Here is a 15269-nt window from a genome sequence, read left to right as displayed (position 1 = left end):
TTTGCAAATTGTATCTTGGATATTCTAAGTTTCTGGGCTAATATCCACTTATCAGTGAGTGCATATCATGTGAGTTCTTTTGTGATTGGGTTACCTCACTTAGGATGATATCCTCCACATCCATCCACTTGCCTAAGAATTTCATAAATTCATTGTTTTTAATAGCTGAATAGTACTCCATTGTGTAAATGTACCACATTTTCTGTTTCCATTCCTCTATTGAGGGACATCTGGATTCTTTCCAGCTTCTGGCTATTATAAATAAGGCTGCAATGAACATAGTGGAGCATGTGTTCTTATTACCAGTTGGTGATAATCAGAAGTTAATGTAGGCCTAAATAACTGACATGGAAGAAACAACTTTCTTCTGTGTGGGGTACGGAAGCTGAAAAAGATGACAATGGTTTTCCTTGTTTGTATTAGATATATTAAAACTGCATTGTTGCACATAAAAATACCAATCACTTCTTCCATGTATTCCATGATTTCTGTGTAGCAAATATATTAGTAAATCTGTGCACTAGTCCTAATAGGTATCATTAGTTCTTTCATTTTAAAGATAAGAAAATAGACAGAACCAGTTAAGACTTTGGGACAGCACAGTGTATAAACACATACTCTTTTAACCATTGTGCTGTAGTGCCTCCTGCTGGAAGAACGGTGGCCAAAAAATGACTCCTCATGAAAACAGGACTGTCCTTCAAACTCAACACTCCTTAGTCCCAATTGCTCTTTAAATTTAATTTATGGTTAAATTAGAGAACTTACATGAGCTGATAATAATTAGCTATTAATTATTTTGGTAATACAGTCAAAAACCTTATAGATCTGTGCCCAGTGAGATTCTCTGTATGTGACACATTCGCATTGCTGAAGTAATTCCATCTGATTACCTGGAAGCTGAACGCCATGTAATGTCAGAATACTGTAACTTGCTTTGGTGAACCATACTAACTTGCTGTTAGGGAAGAAACTATCTCTGACTGATTCTTGTTGTCATGTTAATGCTGCCAACATAGAGAAGGACGTGCGTGCACTGTCTGCAACCCTGTAGGAGGAACAACAATAGGAACTAACCAGCACCCCCAGAGCTGTGTCTCCTAGCTGCATATGTAGCAGAAGATGGCCTAGTCGGCCATCATTGGGAGGAGAGGCCCCTGGTCTTGCAAAGATCATATGCCCCAGTACAGGGGAATACCAGGGCCAGGAAGCGGGAGTGGGTGGGTTGGGGAGCAGGGCAGGGGGGAGGGTATAGAGGACTTTTGGGATAGCATTTGAAGTGTAAATGAAGAAAATATCTAATAAAACAATTGTTTTTAAAAAAAGAAATATTCTCTGAAAAAATTAATGGGGTCATAAAGATGACCAATTATGTCAAATTACACTTATGGTGTTAAAGGCCCCTTGACATAAAGAAACCATCCTTTTCTGATTTGTGTTTATTTTCTATAAATTAGTTCACAGCTGCAGTGTGAACTGTCTGTCCTTCCATCCTTTGGGTAACAGCCTTGTCACTGCCTCTTCTGATGGAACAGTTAAAATTCTGGATCTCGTAGAGGGAAGACTCATATACACGCTTCAAGGACATACGGTACCAATACTGGAATTTCTGTCTCCTAAATGAAATATACTTTAACATGCGGTTCATTTAGTATGTGCCTTTGATATTTTTTAGTAATAGTATACATTTGCTGCTTCTCCTGTAATTTGATTTTATTTTACTTCTAAGTTTTTAATCTATAGAAGCAATTCTTAAAAATACCATTTACTGTAACTCTTCAAGACCTATGACTTAAGATAGTCATTAAGAAAATACTACCACAGTCTCAGTGCAGACTAAATTGTTTGGAAGGTGGATGCTTCGTATCTTTCCCCTCGTGCTGCTGCTGGTTTCTCTCTGGTAATTCTTGTGCAGGGACTCATCCAGTGTCACCTGCACCAAGGCAGTCACATTCCCAATATTATTTCAGGGACACCCACCTGCCTTCCAAGTAAGCCCTATTCTGTTTTAACAAACTTCCTGGAAAGAAGGATGATGGTTTGGGTCTCGTGTTCCTGTTTCTTTTCTTTTATTTCTCATTGGCTTAGAACTAAGGGAAGGAGAGTGGTGCATGTGCCGTCTGTAAACTCCCCTTCTCTTGTGGGTAAATGTTCAAACCAGTAAACTTTTTAGAACAATTCTCTTTTCGTGCCTTTGGCACCACTGGGAATTTTCTTTGAGGTGAATTCAAGCTCCTCGTATCTCAAAATAGAATGGGCTTTGTGGTCTCTCTGCCTGTCTGTCTGCTCTGCTTGTTCAGGGTTAGGCCGAAGCACAGCCTGCTCAGTCTCAGGCACACAAATACAATCACTAACGATGGCCAGGAGGTCTCAAGTAATACTGCATAATTAGGAAAAATGATAGAGCGAAATGTAGGAAGAACATTTAGCAGCGCTTAGAAAGACACTGTACATAGATTTCTCATCTAGAAGTAAAGTACTTGTGAAGCGACAACAACCTAAGTCAGTAACAGGGTGTCCTGGTTACATTTGCTGTGATGAGAAACCCTGAGAAGCAGCAAGAGAGAGGGGGGCTTATTTCCGTTATAGTTCCAGAAGGGGTACAGTCCACCGTGGTAGCAAAGTCATGTAGCATAAGCATGAGGCCAGCCTATCACTGTTGGTTGTCTGGAAGGAGGAAGAGAGACAGAAAGAGAAAGCGAGAAAGAGAGACAGATGGAGAAATGGAGAGAGCGACAGAGACACAGACACACAGAGAGAAAAAGAGACAAGAGACAGAGAGAGGAAAAAAAGAGGGACAGAGAGAGAGCCCAGAGAGAGAGAAGAGGAGAGGAGAGAGAACCTGCAGTGGAGCCAGGGTATAAAACTGTGAAGCACATGTGTAATGAGGCAAATCCTCCAGCAAGTCTCCAATCGAGAAGTCCCATGCCTTTCCAGAAAGCACTACCAATGGGGTGGGGTTGGAGGGGGGCTGAAGTGATCGAATATAAAAGCCTGAGGGGGTGGGCGTTTCACATTCAAAGCATAACACAGGGTCTAATTGAATAAAGCAAAATGTTTTCTCCAAAACTATGTATATCCATCTAAAAAAAATGAACAAATGTTACTATTTCAAGATGAGAAATAATTTCTTGTCTCTCAGTGTACTGAGAGGTTATATGCCTTGATTCCATGTAAAGCACAGATATCCAACTTCTCAGGAATCATTTCATTTTAAGTGTCTTTATCTCGGAGAATGTCAGTAACTTCTCCACGGGCCTGCAACTGTTCTGTGGACTCCGGGTGCTCATCCCCACAGTTGCAGTGCTGGTATTTTTACTCACAGTTCTCCTGTGCCCTGGCTCCCTGCAGCCTGTGTCAGAAGAGCTCTCCGTGGAGCCTGTTGTGGCAGCAAATGACCTTGTATGGCCTCCATGTTTATTGTTCAGTTAATGTTAGTCATTGGTTAAATCCAAGCCAGGACGCTAGAGAAGGTTTAACAAAGTCTGGCCAGCTTACACCTGAGCAGGCTTTTCTTGAGAGGGGAAAGGGGCCGTCCCTTCTTTTGCTTACCACCGCTTGCTTGCCTACTCACATACTTGGCTTGGCTCTCCATTATTTCTCAGCCACCATTCCAGGTTAGCAACTGGGCGTGTCTGTCAGACACTTGTCACTGCATCGGTAGCAAAGGGGACACTCAGTCCTGTTGTCACCAGAAGCAGCTCTCAACACTTTCCTCTTTACCTCCCTTAGGGGCCCGTCTTTACTGTTTCATTTTCCAAGGATGGAGAGCTGTTTACGTCAGGCGGGGCAGATGCGCAGGTTAGTACACCCTTGAGTGGATGCACGGCCTGATTTATGTAAGAAGGACGCTCATCGCTAGCTAGTTTGTATATGTTGGGATGATTACCAGTGGGCTTTTTATGTTAACTTACGGACCGGTCTATTTTCACATAGTTCCAGTTGAATAGTTTTAAGAATTCCACAAGTATTTTCTCTTTCTATATTTTATACTAAATACTACATTTAGTTGACACTGAATGCCCAGTTTCAGTGTCCTTTTACCTGAGTTAGTGCCTAAGAGTTTGTCTGTACACCTTGTTTCCTCCAATATTGAGCCTCCTGAGGCAAATCTGTGTTTACATGAGATGACCAAAAGCCATTCATAGCCAGATTATTAAATAAAATGAATGTTCAAGTCAGAAGCATAGTGCGTGGCTTTGGTGAGAAGCAGGGAGAAATATTTGAGTTTATAAAGCATTCCCTAGTCAGAACTTTCAGGCTTTTGGTTTAGTTTGGGCTTGGGTTTGGGTTTGGGGGATATTTTGAGTCAGGATGTCACTATGTCTCACTGACTGGCCTGCAAGTCACTGTGTAGACCAGGCTGGCTTCAAACACACAGTGTCCCACCTGCCTCTGCCTCCCAGGTGCATGGCCTGCCACTTCCAGCTCAAAACAGGAATTTTTTTCATTCATTCGTTCATTCATTCATTTATTTAGGGGTCTTTCGAGACAGGGCTTCTCTGTGTAGCCCTGGCTGTCCTGGAGCTCACTCTGTAAACCAGGCTGGCCTCGAATTCAGAAATCTGCCTGCTTCTGCCTCCCAAGTGCTGGGATTAAAGGCGTACACCACCACGGCTTGTCCGAAATAGGAATTTTAAGTTGGGCATAAAGACAGTTCAGAATGCTAAATCCCCCTGCCATGCTTGAAATATTGATAAGACACACATGCTTATGTGTCTCTCCACACAGTCATTCTGACTGTTCAGAGCAGTTGTGGATTTTGTTTTTTTTGTTTTTTTTTTTTTAAGTCAGTTCCGTTGTTTTTCTATGCAAGACAATAACTTTGGCACTGTTGACTCTGCAGGTCTTGATTTGGAGGACCAACTTCATTCACTTGCACTGTAAAGATCCTAAAAGAAACCTCAAAAGACTGCATTTTGAGGCCGCCCCGCACCTTCTAGACATCTACCCACGATCACCACATACCCATGAAGACAGAAAGGAGACTATTGAAGTATGTTGTGTGCATGTATCCTACATTGTTAAGGTCATGGTAGGGCTGTTAGTGAGCCCTGTGCTTAAAATTACACTGATGTATACAAAGCTGGGCCCTGCACTTGGCCACACCGAGAGAACCTCTGTTATTTCCACCATAAAATCTAGCCGTAGGTGCTCAGTAGTGTGTACTGGTGTGAATATTGCTTAGATTCTCTTCTAAATGGCTTGGAAATCGCTAAAAATTATGTTGCAAATAATAGAAATGAGAAATTAAATCCGAGGCTGCAGAGCGAGTTTGCTTCCTAGCCGGTCACTTTGGGGAGGGTGTTTGATGACCATCATGACAGTGGGACTGAAAGGCAAATGTTCTTATAGCAACTATTGAAGCAGGTTTCTGGATACCTTTGATAGCCGAACAAACCCCACCTATGAACATTTTTATAAAGTATTTATTATTACATTTAATAATTAAGACCATTGTGTGTGTGTGTATGTGTGTGTGTATGTGTGTGTATGTGTGTGTGTGTGTGTGTGTGTGTACACAAATATTTGGTGGAGTCTCACTTTCTATATAGTACCCTAGCCTTGATGGGGACTTTACTTACCTTTACAGGCCAGCAAGGTGGCTCACTGGGTAAAGGCACTTGCCACACTATCGAAGTTCAATTCCTAGAGGATCCCAGATGGTGGAAAGAGAGAACTGACTGCCATACATTGTCCTCTGACTTAAACACACACACACACACACACACACACACACACACACACACACTGTTCCTAGTTGAATAAATGTTTGAATAGTTTCTCTCTCTGCGAATGGTTCGTTGGAGTCTCACTTTACGTAGTACACTGGCCTTGATGTACTTTGCCAATGAGCTCCCTTATTTCAGTCCATCAACTTGAGTTTCTCCCTTCAGAGAAAAACTCATTTTGCATATATATATATATATATATATATATATATATATATATATATATATATATATATATATATATATATGTATATCTGGGACACGTGTCCTTAGACTGGCCTTGGACTCACTGCGTTTTGGAAGATGACCTTGAACTCCTAATTTTCGTGCCAGTGCTTGCTAAGTGCTCAGATAACAGGCTTCTGCCTACCAGGCATGGTGGTGCACACCTTTAATCCCAGCACTTGGGAGGCAGAGGCAGGCGGATTTCTGAGTTCGAGGCCAGCCTGGTCTACAGAGTGAGTTCCAGGACAGCCAGGGCTATACTGAGAAACCCTGTCTCGAAAAACCAAAAACCAAAACAAAACAAAACAAAAACAGGCTTCTGCCACCAGCACCCCCACCTGAGTGCTGTTGTAAACTGACCGCAGGGCACGTAGCCCACGTCACTTTGTCACTCCCAGTCCACCTTCTCCTTCCCACCTCGCCGCTTCCTTGGCCTTGGTTTCATTACTCTCAGTCTTTCTCGGGCCTTTCTCCTATTCTCTTGAAGCATACATACCTCATGCCCTGGGTGTTTGCCTTTCCTTGCTGGTTTTGAAGAAGGGTTCTCAGTACTAACTCAAACTGACCTCACACTCCTTGTCCCCAAGTGCTGGGACTTCCATGGTTCACCACCACACCTAGGAGATTGTTTCTTAAATTTTGTCTAATCATATATATATATATATATATATATATATATATATGAATTTCTACTGTTGTTTCTTGACAGTAGTGTTGATTTTCAATTTATTTTTTTTATAATTTTTAACTTTTTGGATAATCATTGGAGTATTAAACCACTGTGCTTTATTAAATGTTCATCCATGCTGTGCCATCATCTTGTGAGTGCATATGTGAGTGTATGCCTACATGCATGCCTATGTGTGTGCGAGCGTGGTCATGCGTGCATGCATGTGTGTACGTGTGATGCTGGAAATCCAACCCAAGGCCTCTTACATGCCACAGTGACCCACCACAGAGCTACATTCTTAACCCTCATTTACTCTTTCACCCTTTGAACAAGAGAATGTAATTTTTTAAATAATTATTATTTCATGTGTATGGGGGTTTTGCCTGCATGCATGTCTGTCCACCATGTAGTGCCCTTAGAAGCCAGACGAGGCTGTCACATTCCTTGTGATTGGATGGTTGTGAGCCAGAATGTGGGCACTGGGAATTGAACCCAGGACTTCTAGAAGAATAGCCAGTGCTCTTACCACTGAGCCATCTCTCCAGCCCGAGAAGAAATTTTTTTCCTCGGTTGTTATAGTTGTTAGGTGTATTTATTGGCCTTTTATGATCATATATTCATACAAAGTAAATACATATATATTATAATATAATTTTTTTTGACTGTCCTTTTCTTGTGTTACCAAAGTAGTGTTTTGATTTTTACTTTAGTATTTCTGTGACTTAGCAGGGTTTGATCAGTGTGAAGAACACCCCGCCCCCTCCCCAGCCCTGTCATTTACCCGGCACCCAGCCAAGTGCTGTATAGTAGAGCTACAGGTCCCAGTTGAGTGTATTTCCCTGACATTGTGCTGTCCAGGCCCAGAGACTCAAGCCATTTCCTCTGTGATTGACCATCAGCCGTGGTCTATTTTCGAGAGCTAGACTTTAAAATGTCAACAAGTTGACTGAATGGCTTGCTCTGACTCTTTAGCTGAGAACCCTGAAGCCAGCTCCTCTGTGTGGTTCGGTCAAGCTGACCCAGGCTGCGCAAAGACACTCTCAGCTGTACTTCCCACATGTGCACTGACACTTCTATTAAAAGCTGCCTTTTCATTATGGAGCTCGAGGGCAGTTGTGCGGCACATAATTCAGAAAATGTGCCTGAACATTTCGAGTGGCCCTGAGGAGGTTGACCTTGGGTGCCCAGTTTAAATCATCTGTAGGTACTCATAGCTGTTTGAGTTAACTGTCTAGTATGACTGACTTTGGAAAATACTTCCAGACACTGAGTCAGAGAAGTAAAAGGATTCTGCGTATAAACTGTGAATCCACCTTGTTTTAAAAATAAGCTCACAATAAAGCAAAATATAATGTTTTTTGTACAAAGCATATATTTTTAACATTATTAAAAAATCATTGGATATCACGTTATGTTTAAAGTCTTTATGTTAGTGACTATAGATCCCTTGAAGAAAGAAAAAACTGCTTAATTTAAAACTAAAACTGTCATACAGATGTGATAAAGATTAGAGAGAAATACTGTGCTCACTTATGATAAGTTATACTTTAAAATAATTCTCTTTCAAAGCTTTAGGAAGGTGCACTTCAATTAAAACTGAAAACATTCTGTGTTCAGAATTTTTAAAAAATATAAAATTATTTCTTTTTAACAAATAGAATTGAGTAATTTTTCTTCTTTTTGCAGTAGCCATGAATGTTTGGTTTTGAGTTTTGAGCAGTATAGACTCTCTATGATTTATATCTTATTATGTTTTCTTAACCTTCTGCGTGAAGTTGTTTGGCCTTTGCAAAGCCCACTGGCTTTGCTAGCGTTAACTGTCTTATTTGTATGAAGGAACAAAACCCATTAGAGTCTCAGATCTCTGCTATTGCCAACCAGATGTTGAAAGTACTAATCCTTACATGAGTAGAGGGATGGCAGCCAGATTGTTCTGCAAATCCACCAGAGGAAGCCATGAGAAAAAAAGACATGGACCGTAGAAGCCTCGCTATGGGAACACCCCTCTGTGTCCCCTCCTTGTTCTACAGACAGACATGTTACTGAAGCCCTCCATCATTACAGTTAAGGAAAGAACACTGTCTTTCCATGTTGTTGGGAAGGCCAAGTTTTCCCACGGGTGTCTTCCCCTAGCCTATTTGAATTTATGTCAACTTCCTCAGTGGGCCACAAGAGAGAGCTGCACCATACTGCTCCAGGAAAAAAAAAAATGCTTTCCCTTCAAAGGGTATTCACATGACATTTGAATGGTGCTGCCATGTAGTCCAGTCCACTTCTCTTTTGCATATTTGGAAGGTGTGGTGGTTTGAATATGCTTGGCCCGGGGAGGGGCACTATTTGGAGGTGTGGCCTTGTTGGTAGGTGTGGCCTTATTGGAGGATGTGTGTCACTGTCAGGTGGGCTTTGAGACCCTCCTCCTAGCTGCCTGTGAGCAGCAGTCTGCTCCTGCTTGCCTTTATTTATTTTATGTGTGTGAGTGCTCTATCTGTATGTGCACCTGCATGTCAGAAGAGGCCATCGGATCCCATTATAGATTACTCTGAGCCACCATGTGGTTACTGGGAATTGAACTCAGGACCTCTGGAAGAGCAGTCAGTGCTCTTAACCGCTGAGCCATCTCTCTAGCCCCCTCCTGGTTTGTCTTTGGAACAATATGTAGCACTCTCTGCTCCTCCTGCACCATGCCTGCCTGGACGCTGCCGTACTTCCTACCTTGATGATAATGGACTGAACATCAGAACCAGAAAGCCAGCCGCAGTTAAATGTTGTCCTTTATAAGAGTTGCCTTGGTCATGGTGTCTGTTCACAGCAGTAAAACCCTAACTAAGACTGGGAAACCCAGAAAGCCTCCTAAGGGATCATGGTAGATCCTCGTGAGACTAGGAGATCGGATAGTTGTTCGAGCCTTACAGAATATTAGCAGGAATAGCAGTTAAGTCAAAATCATTAATGAAGTAACTCTCTTGATTACCTTCAACTTTAGAATGGCCAGTTGAATAGCAATATCACCTATAGATTACACATGAAATTCTATATTATTTAGCAGGACAGAACAATCTTTTTATATAACTAAACATTTTATAGTAGCCTGACCATGATTCATTGGTAAAAATTCTGTCATGATGAATAGAAATCTCCAAATCTTAGATCATGGTTTTACCTTAATCTGCTAATAAGGTTAAAAACATTACCATTGAGGGGGAAAATAGGATTTCCTGTCTACCAATTCTATATTTTAATTCTAGCTGAACTATATACTTAATTGTTTTGAGGCGCTTACATGACACTAATAATAATAATAATAAGAAGAAGACCTAAGCCTGTACAGTATTTTTCCATGACTTCCTTTGAAAATCAGTCATGTTTTTATCCACATAAAAATTCAAGTCAGTAGATGCGGAAGCTAGTAGCTGGCAGTGCCCAAGCTGCAGCCCTAGCTCCTTGTGCAGCTCTGCCCATCTGTTGCAGTGCTTCGGTTTAATAAGAGTTCAAATCTGACCCTGTCAGCAGACACGGGCGTGCTAGAGGCCCTAGCTTTAAGGGCTCATTCCCTGCCCTTTGGGAATGTGCAGTCTAGGAAACATCACAGACTATGTTAGTATGGGTGTTCTTGAGCTCCTCAGTGATGTAGACCCTTAGGGTAGGGGCGGGGTTACCTTCAAGATTCTATACAGCCTTCTCATTCATAACTCTCCATTAACCACCCCCTGCTCAGGTAATAATGGCCCAACTCTCAATCTGTTCCATTTCAAGGCCACTTGGTTTATGAGACAGCAATTGTTCTTCAGTGTAGTAAAACACTATTAGTTAAATAAATTCCAAACTTGTAGGAAGGCAACGATTTTCTACAGGAGGGCCCTATTCTTTCCTCTGTTAGGACTTAAAACTTTCTGAGCAGTTTCTGTTTGAGGAGCAAAGCAAAGTTGATGAGCTTCTTTATACCTACACTAGGTGGCGCTAGAGAGAAGACTACCGTGGCTCCCTGGCCCCTCACCTAAGCCTAAAAGGCATACAGTCCCCCTGAGCTCGTGTCTCTAGCTGCATATGTAGCAGAAGATGGCCTATTCTGCCATCATTGGGAAGAGAGGCCCCTTGGTCTTGCAAACTTTATGTGACCCAGCACAGGGGAAGGCCAGGGCCAAGAAGTAGGAGTGGGTGGGTAGGGGAGCAGGCGGGGGGGGGGGGGGGGGGGGGGGGAGGGGGGGGGGGGGGGGGGGGGGGGGGGGGGGGGGGGGGGGGGGGGGGGGTATGGGGAACTTTCGGGATAGCATTTGAAATGTAAATAAAGAAAATATCAAATAAAAAAAGGCATACAGTCGGCCCATGTACCTCCTCTTCTCAGGGACGGGTGAGGGGGTGTTGGTTTTCTGCTGGAAAACAGCTGGAAGAAGTGTTGGCCAACTGGGCCAGCTGTCCTCCATCATTCTCGTACACAAATCTATCCTCCCCCCCCCCCTTTACTGTCTTCGAGTCGGGCACCTCCACTGTCACACAGTGGGCTGGATAATTATAAGATGTATTTCTAGAACGACAGCTAGGGGACTGAGCATGGTGGCACATGTGCCTGTAATCCCAACATTCGGGAGTCAAAGGGAAGGGGACCTAGAGTAAGGCCAGCTTGCGGTGCATAGCCATGGCGAGATCGATCCCCAACGCAAAACCAGGCCAGCCAGCTATCTCAGCAGGTAAAGGCGCCTGCAGCCCGGCCTGCCAACCTGGGTCCACTCCCCGGGATCCACATGGTGGAAAGAAAGAATCCAAATCCTACAGATTGTCCTTCAACCTCCACACGTGTGCCATGGTGCAATCCCATGTGTAAGTGTGCATGCTCTCACCTACAAATATATAAATCTAGTAATCATCACTACAGCGCCGCCCCCTCAAGCCTGACTGCTTTAAAGCCATCAATCAATCTGCTCTTCTTGCCTGGGGCTCGGCCCACAGTTAGAACAGTGTCCAGTGTCTCCCCCAGACGGGTCTCTCTAAAGCGCTTAGACTCCAGCCTCATGGTTTTCCCAGATTGCTTTGTAATTTGGCCTTTGTCAACTGCTCAGTTGCACCATGGCTGCGCTCCGCAGGTTTGGGGCAAGGGGCGGGGGGGGGGGGGGGGGGCGAACTTTTTATATCACCCTGTCTCTGGGACTTGTTTTCTGAAGTGTATATTTGTTTTTATTTTGGTGTTGAGCAGCTGTGTCAAGCTGTGTTTCCTTTCTAAGTCCTTTGTCGCTGAGCAGTCAGCTAGAGTTTTCTTCTGGCCCTGAGTGTATGAGTGCTGTCCTGTTGGTCCTGCGGTCTGGCTTCTCTTTGGCTCTCTGCTTTGAACTAAGGGCGATTGCATTTTCTCTGATTTGCCTTGGGGGCCTTTGAATTTAGAAGTAGCTTCCCTCGGAGGTGCCCATCAATCCAGGAATTCGTTCCCCTTTCCCTGTAATTTTTCTGCATATGTATTTTCAAATCTACAATTAAATACTCTTTAGCTTTGAATGGTCAGAAAGTCTTGGGTAAATGGGGTTGTATTGAGTGTTCTTTCCTGTAACTTGCCTTTTTATTTCGTATAAAAACCCTGAGATGTGTATATAATCTGAACTGACACATTTATATGGTGTACGGAGCCGTGTTGAGACTTGGTGGGGTGGCTTTACCTCGCAGGCAGTCTCTACAGTGTAGTTTAGCATAGGTTACAAAGCACCGTGCGCGCTGCTGACGGTGCGCACTGCAGACAGTACAGAGCACGAGCACTCCGGTGTTAGCAACCGTGCTTCTTGCCATTTTCGCTTTTCCCGTTACTGCAGAGCACCTTCGTAATGACTCTTTGAAGGCAAGTCCATTAGCTGTTAGGGTTTCATGTCCGGGATTTGTTTTCATGGGATTTCTGTTTCCATGTATAAGTTTGTGTACAGATTTTAGATATTCGGCCCTTCCGGTATTCGACATCATAATGATCCTCACGGTGACACAGCTCTCCCGCAGCAGCCGTGGTCGATCGCAGGCGTGTTCCCCCTTGCTTGCAGCTTTTGCTTTTCCGGGTTTTCACGTGCTGTTCTCCACCTCTGGTTGGAATAATAACCGTAAATTGTTTGTTCTTGCTGGTTTTACCCGTTTGATCATCATGTTTAGCTTCTACTTATCTCCTGCCAACCCGTCCTAGCCGGGATCCGTGGACCTAACCGGTTTTCAAAACGGTCCATCATCCTTGTCTATAGACAGATGCCATTGAATCTTACGGTGTTTGTTTCCCACCTGCACCTCATCCTGCTTCTAAACCATTCACAGCACAACTTTCTGTTTACTTGAAACTTTCGAGTCAATGAAGTGTCAGTCTTTCCCATGAATTCCTGGTGGATTTTCCTGTTTTATAGTATTACACGGGTTCTTTCAGAACTGTCCATATTTTAAGGTCACGTTGAAATCCACTTGGGTCTGTGTGTTGAATGGGGCTAGCAGTGTTCTTGGGTTCTTAGTGGGGCTGCGGACTCAGAAGTAGGTTCTGTTTAGTTCTCCATTGGTAATCACTGAGTTTTTAAATGAAACTTTATTATTTCCTCTCTGATTCATACATCTTAACATTGTATTTCTTTTTCTTGTTTTAATGTACTGGCTAGGATATTTTCTGCATCTCTTGAGGTGGGTCTTTCTATTTTAATATTCCTCTGTAGGTGAATTACATTGCTTTTAGAATGTGAAAATAGCCATTTCTTGCTTAGCTTCAACATTGTCAATAGTGTGTACATTGGTAGGTTTAGTGAATTCATATTTTGCCAACATCTGTGCCCTTATCAATGAGTATGTGCTTTATTTTTAGAATAAATTATAAACACTTCATTTTTTTTAGTATTGGTCCTTATGATGAGGATGTCACATTAACTTGTTCATTGTGCACACAGATTAATCCCAAGCGTGAGGTGATGGATTTGCAGAGCTCTTCTCCCCCGGTGGTGGATGTTCTTTCTTTCGATTCAACCACAGTAAGTTGTCTTTTTTTAACTTAAGCAGTGTTACACCATTTATCACAGTCTATTTCCTTACAAAGTGAAAGAGTCGAGGGGGAAAAAAAACCAAAACCAAAAACAAAAACACGTGAGCTCTGTGACTTAACATTTCAGCACATCAAGGTTGTATACAAAGTCAGTCCTAAGTTTCTAAAATACCACCAGGGGGAGCAGCAACCATTTCCAGAACAGTTTTTACCTTTGAAGATCTTAAACTCAGCGGAGCTCACCCTCCTTGTACCTTACCCCAGCCCCCTCCCCCTCCCCCCTTTCCTGCTCCCCTGTCCCCCTCCCCCTGCCTACCCTGTTCCCTGCTCCCTTGTCCCCCATCCTCTGCCCCCTGTCCCCTGCTCCCTGCACCCCTGTACCCCTACCTCCTGCCTACCCTGTTCCCTGCTCCCTTGTCCCCCAGAGCAGACTGCTGCACTACCCTAAGAATGGCAGGGCCTCTGCTTTGTTTCTGTCACTCTCTTGATGGATTATCCAGAATAAAGTATCTCTACCACTTACAATTTTGTTTATGAAAATTATCTGTATATGCAGCGCGTCTGAAGGCTGCAACAAACAGTTTGAGCCTTCTGCCTTCTGCGTCTGCCCTCTCTTTTGCACAATTCACAGTAACTCTGCTGGTTAGCACAAGCCCTGCTCTGAGAACAGGAAGAACAACGTTGCCTGTGACCACACTGACGCTACGCTGTCCATTTAGTTCAGTATTGTGGGTAGAATTTTAAAGAAACACAGCCTGACATATAGACTCGAGTAGATGCCAAGAAGAGAATCTATTGCAACGGAGTTCTGCGTGTACCCAGGAAGTGCTCCGGTTCTGCAGCTATGAAGTGTCCTCTCAGCATCAGTGCCAGTAGAGAAGGTTCTTCTCTGAGAAGGTGCAGTAACAAGAGCCACATTGTAGCAAGCAAGCAAGAGCCACATTGTAGCAAGCAGGCACTCATTGTGAAGGGAAGGCAGGAGTCTGTGGTGGAGCTGGTCTGTACACTTACCGTGCTCACATCTACAACCCTTCAGCATTTCTGCACGAATGAGTGGCTTGTCCAATTAAATTTAACTAAACATTAGCTAGCTAGCTAAAACTTGGCACAGTGCTCTCCCTATAGTTAGTTTTCAATGAATTTGACACAGCCCATGCATGCCTCTGACCTTATAGGTTCCAGTGAGCTGACTTTGTATTCTGTAGATAGGTAACTTGGAACGTCACCAGCAGGCTCAACTTTAGTGCTCCTGACCTAGAAACTATCTCAGAGTTTTTGTTCTACTTTTTAAGACACACTCTCCCTGCCGGTACCGTTTACGCTTTGCAAAGATTCGTGACATGGGGCTAGAGAGATGGTTCATCAGTTATGAGCACTGACTGCTTGCTCTTCCAGAGGTCCTGAGTTCAATTCCCATCAACTACATGGTGGCTCACAACCATCTGTAATGGGATTGATGCCCTCTTCTGGTGTGTCTGAAGACAGCCACAGTGTACTCACATTTAAAAAACAAACAAAAAAACAACAAGTTTGCTCTGAAGGTGGGTCTGTCACCAGCTGGAGCAAAAGGGTACTTATCCCTTGTAGATAACCCAGAGGAACTAGAATCAGCTAGTTTGTGTGGTATTTGTGGGACTGTGATGAAGGAGTGTCATCCACAAGAGGG

The 15269-nt window shown here is 43.5% G+C and overlaps 1 protein-coding gene across 1 annotated transcript in view; it reads left to right on the top strand.

Moving 5' to 3' along the window:
• Positions 1-15269, top strand: part of Poc1b (POC1 centriolar protein B) — a 103746-nt gene that overhangs the window by 52692 nt on the left and 35785 nt on the right. The window contains exons 7-10 of the mRNA XM_021205299.2: positions 1458-1591; positions 3733-3801; positions 4847-4996; positions 13512-13592. Coding sequence (XP_021060958.1) covers positions 1458-1591; positions 3733-3801; positions 4847-4996; positions 13512-13592 — 434 coding nt within the window. The remainder of the gene's footprint in view (positions 1-1457; positions 1592-3732; positions 3802-4846; positions 4997-13511; positions 13593-15269) is intronic.

The sequence above is a fragment of the Mus pahari genome, chromosome 9 (assembly GCF_900095145.1).
Source record: "Mus pahari chromosome 9, PAHARI_EIJ_v1.1, whole genome shotgun sequence".
Lineage (NCBI taxonomy): Eukaryota > Metazoa > Chordata > Mammalia > Rodentia > Muridae > Mus > Mus pahari.
Note: the sequence above shows the minus strand (reverse complement) of the source record. Positions and strands in the feature narration are given on the sequence as shown.